Source organism: Marmota marmota, unplaced genomic scaffold (assembly GCF_001458135.2).
Source record: "Marmota marmota marmota unplaced genomic scaffold, marMar, whole genome shotgun sequence".
Taxonomy (NCBI): Eukaryota; Metazoa; Chordata; class Mammalia; order Rodentia; family Sciuridae; genus Marmota; species Marmota marmota.
The window spans coordinates 10,115,290-10,122,926 of record NW_025999905.1 but is presented as its reverse complement, the minus strand read 5'-3'; the positions used below and the strand labels follow the sequence as shown (position 1 = coordinate 10,122,926).

Sequence of the window (7,637 nt, the reverse complement as noted above, 5' to 3'; positions counted from 1 at the left end):
ATTCCGTCACAAGCTTTCTTCTTAGTATTCTAGTGGCAGTATAACTTAAGTAATTTACTCTTTCAACATAAAGGATTGTTTCTAATTATTTTTAACTAGCCTTTTCCATGGTGTCTTAGGAAATGATTCAGGCATCAATTTAAAATATATTTATTGAGCATCTACTCTGTGTCACACGCCATCCTATTTTAGGTACTAAGGAAATATCACTGAACAAAACAGAAAGACATGGTCTCATAGAGCTTATAATCTAGTGGAAGACAGATAATAAGAAAAATAGTAATTTGTTAGGTGTAACTACTATGAAAAAACTGAAGCAAAGAAGGGAGGCTGTTAGGGGAGAGGCAATGTTTTAAATGGAATGGTAGGGTAGGTTTCTTGGATGATACTGGTGGAAAGATTCTTCCACATAGAGATAATAGGTACATATGCTCCAGGACTGAGATTGCCTTGTTTTTATATAAGATCAGGGAGCAGGCCTGTGTAGCTGGAACAAATTGTTTAGCAGAAATAAGGCCAGAGGTAGAAATGGGGTAGGACTAGGAAGGTCAGCTAGTATAGGTTTTAAGGTCACAGGACTCTGGATGAGAAAATTGGGAAGGTATTGAATAACTGGCAATTTTAGCTTGCTCCTAGTTCTACAAACTTCTGAATATTAAAAGTATAACCATGTCATATCACAAGTTGCTACAAACCTCAAGTTGTGCCCAAACTTAATTTACCATTCTTAAACAAGTGAAAATGCCTTACTTTTGAAAAGGGAAAGAGATGTAGAGAATAAGATTGAATACTAAGGCCAGATACCTAAATTACAGCTTTAATTCTCTAGTTGGGATCTTAAACATTAATGAGCCTTCTTCTCTGTTTTCTTATTTACAGGTTGGAAGAGTATCTTTTTCCAGGGTTCTTGTTATCTCTAGTATGTCTTGGTTTCCCATAATACCTCAGTCCAGGCTGTATTTTCCAATCTTATTTCCTATTTATGGCTTGCTCTTTCTATACCTATGATATATTTTACTGTACTACACAGTTCAGAATTTTCCTGACCCAGCAAAGTGGAAATGATGTATAAAGTATAGATTAAAACAACAAAAACTACTTCGCTAGAATTCTTGTAAAATGGAACAAAATCAGGGTTTTCTGTTTGACTGCTTGAATGAACCATTTTGTTTTCTTGGTGGGGACAAAATATAGTACAAGGTTTGTAATGCCTTTACTCACTGTTCTGAGAATTTAAGAGGAACGTATTAAGTAAATTACACTTAGCACAACAGTATTATTGGTAAGTGGAGAGAAAAGATTTCAGTACTGGGAAAGAAGAAATTAAGGGTCCTAGTTTTTCAAATGCCTTTATGAGCGCTTCTACATACTTTATCCCACTTTAGCGGTAGACTGCCTAAGGTGTCAGTCTCAGAGGGTTCTATGCACACTGAGTTCCAGAGTTTAGACCCATTTAAACTGGAACTGTATAGAATGACATATGAAATTTGCTCACTCTGATACACGAAAACATTCTATAAAGATAAAGCAATAAAGCAATTAAAGGCAAACCCGCTTTAGACATATGTTAAAGATCTCCTAGATATATGTTAAAGATCTCCTACTTGAAGAAAACCAAGCTCTTCTGATTATGCAAGGTGCTGTCCAATCACCAAATCCCCAAGAGCAAAGCTAAAGCCGATATGCCCATATCACATCTACAACATGTAGCGCACCCTGGTAAAGAACTCACTGGGGACTGATAGAGACAAAGGAAAGTTTGTCAAAGTTTTGGAGAAAGGAACCGCGCGGGGAGCGTTTCAGACCACGCTTTAAGCCCAGACAGTGAAGGAAGCCGACTACCCCAACTTGTTCTTCGATCGCCGCCGGGCCAGGAGATGCGAGATGGAAGTTTTTCTACAGGAAATCAGTCTCCCGGTCCCCGTGACGCTGGAGATTCGCAGCGCCATCAGTCAAAGTCTGGGCTTCTGCCATTCTCGCTCCTCCCCAGGGCTGGCCAACTCAGGCGTTTGGGGAAGGACGAACGAACTCCGCGGGCAAGCATTCCAGATTCCCTGCGACCCCGAGGCAGGGGTTTCTCTCCACTCGCAGCAATCCCGAGTTGCCCGGGGCACCTAGCCGGGGGAAGTTCGCAGCCGGCGGCAAGGGGACAACCCCGCGCCCGCCTCCATTCCTCCGCGCGCCGGCGCTATGGAGACGGTCACGAGACGCCGGCGGCTCCTGCGCCCGCCAATGGGAGCGCACGTCGCGGGGAGACGCGGACGTCGCTCTTCCAAGATGGCGGCGCGTCCGTCGCGAGCAGCCGGGCCGGGGGGAAGCCAGCGAAGCCGAGTAAAGCCGCCGCCTGGGAGAGGACTGAAAGAACAGTTGCCGCCGTTGGCGGCGGCCCGGGCAGTTTTCGCTACTGCTACGGCTGTTGCCATGCGGCGAGGCTAGGGAGGACCTCACTTCCCCGGGGTGTAATAATGTTAACAGAGGTAAGCGGCGACGGCGGCCAGTGTTTACCTGTGAAATGGGGAAGGGGCCGGTGCCAGCCCGTCAGGGAACATCATTTCTCTGGCCCGCGGGCCCGACCCCCCGCCGGGGGCCTGAGGAGCTGCGGGGATCCTACAAGTGCCCCCAGAGTAGAAGCTGTGCTGACTCAACAGAGTCCCACCACCTTCGGCTGCCAGTGCCTCGCCTTTCGCAATTGCTACTTGCCAAGTCGCCCCTGGCACTGGGCTCCCGCCTGCTGTCGCTACGTCCTAACTAATCGCTCCCTTCATGGTGTCCCCTTACATGCTGGTCCGTGGCAGCGTTGGCCCCTGTGCGTTGCTGCTGGTTTTCCTTGGCCCTAAGATTTGTCCGAGGTTCCTCTTCTCGGGTCCATGGGCTCCAGGCCCTCCACCTCCGAGCTCAGTCAGCATCCTGGGTTTGCCGCTCGGCTAGATCCGTTTGTTTCCCATCCCTTACTTTGATCGCTTCAGGAAGTGGACGTTTTCCATTAAGCTACACTGGGATAGCTTAGTTTACCATCCCTCTTCTTTCCCCACATCCCGTCACCGTTCGCTTAAATCGTGGTAACCGCAAAGTTCAATGTAGCATCTGCCTTCTTGATTTGTGTATATGGTCCCCTTGCTACTCTGGAATGGTTTTCTCCTTGGACATGAAATGGAAGTAGGGCAACAGTGATGAGCGAATCAATTCCCCTTTTCTAATGCCTACTGTCCATTGCACAAAACAGACTTTTTGAAGAAGTAGTTTGCCTTTACTAGCAGTACTTTAAGAGGGAGAAATTGAATTGGTGCAGCTAGGTCCTTGACTGAAGTTAGCCCAGTTATGTATAGTACATGCAGGTGTTACCATCACGGACTATAAAATACTGAAGTTTGTGGATTTGATAAGGTTTTTCTTAGAATCTGTACCCTTTAAGTACTGTGAGGATCCCCATATCAGGGACTATTTTAGGCATCTTTGTGGACTGAGCCTAAGATAGGAAGCAGTTTTAATGGACAATGGGAAGTAGTCCTACATGCACCAAGAAGGAAATAAAAACATTTATAGATGAGTGGCTTTTATGGTGTGAAAGTGATGATAAAGGATACTTACCTTACTTTGTCTTTGGAACTTGATGAACTCGGAGAAATGCCATACTTTGGTGTTTGTATTTAATCTATGTACAAATCCTGGCATTTGATGTGTTCGGTAAATACTACTTGATTGTAATTACTTATTTTTAGAAGTTAGAAGTTCACTTTATATTTCCATATTCTACAGGTTTTTCATTTCTGTAGTAATTTCGTTGTTGGAAACTGTGACTACATCATGAATTTCTGTTGTCGTTAGCAGATTAAAAAATGAAAGTTTGTAAGCTGGGCACTGCGACATATGCTTATAATCACAGCTGCTTGGGAGGATGAGGCAGGAGGATGCCAAGTTATGAACCAGCCTGAGCAACTTTTGTAAGACATTTTCTCAAAAATAGCTGGGGATGCAGCTCAGTGGCAGAGCACTTGCCTAGCATGTGCAGGCCTTGGTTTCTATCCCCATGTGACAGCAGAAAGAAAGAAAGAACACACATAAGTTCTGTGTTTACCTTTAATGTGACATTTTGATGAGAATAGTTATCCTTATAAGTTTTCATAGGTGTCTCTAATACATAATGTTTTATAAGGCCATCTTTTGATAGAACTTGGCTGAATGTTTTAAAGATTTTTAATACTTTCACATGAAAGTGGTATCTGACTAGTAGTGGTGTCTTGATTTGTGAAAATTGGACTTCTGAAGTTTGTGTATTTACTATAATTTTGTTTGAGCAAAGTATTTTAAACAGTAATTAAATGACAGTAGCAAGATGTATGTTAGTGTTTTGTGTGTGTGCCTTCACAAGTTTGTAAGTGGCAGACTCAGGGTTTTAACCTTGGCATTTACTACAGAGCCATTCTGTTAATCACTACTCTGGATCGCCTCTTCAAAGAAAGATCTAGATTAAATTATCCTTGGGTTTCATTTACAGTTTTCAGTATTCATTTTTATGGATTAGGAAACTGAAGCCTAGAGACTCATCCAAGGTTAAAAGATTATTAGTGACATAGTTGAAACTAGAATCTCATCTTCTGGCTCTTGAGCACAGAGTGATGACCATTTTGCTCAGCCGCTATTCTTTTTCTTTTTTTTAAAAATATTTTTGGTTATGGGTGGACATGATATTTTTATTGGTGCTGAGAATTTAACCCAGTACCTTGCATGTGCTAGGTAAGCTTTCTACCAATGAGCCACAACTCCAGCCTCAGCTGCTTTTCATTTAGTAGTTTTCATCTCTTTTGATAGGTTTTAAAACATGCTACTTCCTTGTCTGAATATTGTTAGTAAACTGAAAGGTTATTGTTACTTGAAGAAGACTTTTTACTTCACCTTAGCTTTTTTCTGACCTTAAAAAAAAAGCAAAAAACAAAAACAAAAAGAAAACTTCTAAGCCTTGTGAAATGGTACTATTTTGAAATATTTTAGATGTAAAATTTCACTAAATATTGGTTACTAAAAAATTAGTAGTGTGGGACTTCTTTTTTACTGTATTAGTTCTAACTACTTAGATCTGCAGGTTTTAGAGGATGATTTAATTCATGTTATATCTCAAAATATACAATGATGATTTGTGGCATGAAAGATTATCCTGCCTTTATGTTAGTCATGCACAGCAAGCATTGCCTGTGCTTAGAAAATTTGAATTTGTTCCTGGTTCCTTTACATCTCAGCATTGCAGTAGTGATATTATCTACATTAACCAGATGAAAAAACAGGTTGAGAAAGTTAAAATAGTTTGTTTAGAATCATGTAACAAGTGGTGGAGCCAGGAGTGGCATTTAGGTCCTCTTACTCAAAATTATGTGCTATTTTTTGTAGCTCCGTATGGAATGTATCTATCTTTTTTTTTTTTTTTTTTGTAGCTAATATCAGTTTACTTTTTTTTTTTCAAACCTAGGTGGGAATACTAAGTACAGTGACATGGTAACAGCAATTATAAGTGTTTATATGAAACTTCAGTTTTGCATTTTCAAAATATACCTTTAATTGAAACCTTTTCAGAAATGAGAAACCACCTGAGTTATTCATTAGAGCTCTTTTAAGTTAGGCTGAAAGGGAAAATTACTCAGTTGAGCAAACTAATATGTACATTGAACTTTGAAACCTGTGAAAGATATTAGATTAGTATGAATTGAAAACAGACCCAGTTATATAGTTCTCATTTGTAACTCTTTGGCTTCATTTTTTACTATTTATATTCTAAATGTAATTGAATTATTTATAAGACTTGCTAGTTATATTTTTGTTTTTTCATTTTTCGTACAGGGATGAGGAATAAATATGTATATCTCACATAGATATGCACATATATATATATATGTAAACGCATATATATGCACATAGATATATTTAATATCTTATTATAATTTTTTCCTTCTGTCTTTGCCTCTATTTGAATGTCATGCTTTTAATGTTTCTCCTATAGCATGTTGCAAAAAAATTTTCATGGTATACTTGAAATTTATTTGTTTAATATTAATCCGCTCAACCTCTGACACATCTCTGTCTCTTTTTTTAAACCAACAATAAAATCTGTGTATAAAAATTAGGACAGGAGATATTTAACTGAAACTTTGTTTTAATTAATCTGATTTTAACAGTAGAATATAATGAAATATTTATCAGTGAATTTTTGTTAGTATACTTTAAAACTTTTCTTGATGTTTTAAAAGCTATTAGGATTCTGATTCTATGTATTATTGCGGAGAATGAAAGGTATAGAAGATGTATGAAAATGGAGTAAATTGGTTCTAGTGCTTTGGCATACTGTGGAGTTTTTTTTTTTTTTTTTTGGTATGCAAAAGTTTATAACAACTTTATAAGAGAAAAATACTACAAACAACTCAACTGCTCAACTGTCCATCAAAAAATGAGTGGATAAATCATTGTGGTGTAGCCACACCATGGAATACTACTGTACAACAAAAAAGGAATAGACTGTTGCTAACCACACACATATACACACAAATGGATGAATTTCAAGAGCATTATTCTGTTTTTTTAATTATATTTTTTCATTTCTTTTAATATGGAATGCATCATGAATTTGCGTGTCATCCTTGCACAGGGGCCATGCTAATCTTCTCTGTATCGTTCCAATTTTAGTATGTCTGCTGAAGCGAGCACAAGAACATTATTCTGAATAAAAGAAACCACACATGAAGGGGTACAGACTTTATGATTTTGTGCATATGAAACTGTAACAGGGAACTGGAGCTGGACATGGTGTCACATACCTGTAATCTCTGCTACTTGGAAGACTGAGGCATGAGCACACAGGTTTGAGGTTAGCCTGGGCAACTTATAGTGACCCCATTTCGAAAATGGGTAAGGGGTTGCTGGAGGTTGTTGTTGCATAAAATTAACTACCAGCCTTTTGTAACTTGTTCTTTAAAAAATACTGGATAAAATATGTAGCCAGACACTATGGAACACACCTCTAATCCCAGTGATTTGGGAGGCTGAGACAGGAGGGCTGTAAGATTGAGGCCAGCCTCAGCAATTTAGGGGAATCCTATTAAAAAGTAAAAAAAAAAAAAAAAAAAAAATCAAAAGGGCTGGGAATATAGCTCTGTGGTAGAGCATCCTAGGTTTAATCCCTAGTACCAAAAAATAAGTTAAAAGTTATTAGTTGTTGGTTTGTAATGTGGGGCCGTAAGTGGATGTTAAATAAAAATTGTTTTTGTTAATTTATTAGATATAACACTGATTCTCAATTTTAAGGTTAACAGATATGATACAGATGGGAATGGCAAGAATTTAAAAACAGTCCCAGGTTAAAATAGTTGTTAGGGTGTAAAAGGTTTTGTGGTTCACATAAATTCTGAGGATATTTACCTAAGGAAAATTAAATAGTTTTCTTCTCTTTAAGACTTCTCTTGCAGAGTGTGAGTCTGTAATCCCAGTAGCTCAGGAGGATGAGGCAGGAGGATTGTGAGTTCAAAGCCAGCCTCAGTAGAAGCCAGTCACCCTGTCTCTAAGTCAGATGCACAGTGAGGTGGGGATAAGGCTCAGTGGTCAAGTGCCCCTGAGTTCAATCACTGACCCCCCTCCCCCACCAAAAAAAAAAAAAA

General features: G+C 39.4%; 1 protein-coding gene and 1 non-coding gene across 4 annotated transcripts in view; one reads left to right on the top strand and one right to left on the bottom strand.

The window, feature by feature from the left end:
• Positions 1–2,231: 2,231 nt before the first annotated feature.
• The window catches only part of Snx13 (sorting nexin 13), a 150,328-nt gene continuing 144,922 nt past the window's right edge, over positions 2,232–7,637 (top strand). The window contains exon 1 of one of the 3 annotated variants that reach the window (XR_007346132.1): positions 2,232–2,477. Coding sequence is in view for 2 of the 3 variants with exons in the window: in XM_015498128.2 (XP_015353614.1) it covers positions 2,466–2,477 (12 nt within the window). In the remaining variant the exon portion in view is untranslated. The remainder of the gene's footprint in view (positions 2,478–7,637) is intronic. The other 2 variants (XM_015498128.2, XM_015498130.2) reach the window with 2 other exon arrangements.
• Positions 6,587–6,690, bottom strand: LOC125615535. Its single transcript, XR_007346145.1, has one exon. It is a non-coding gene; the product is annotated as a U6 spliceosomal RNA (small nuclear RNA).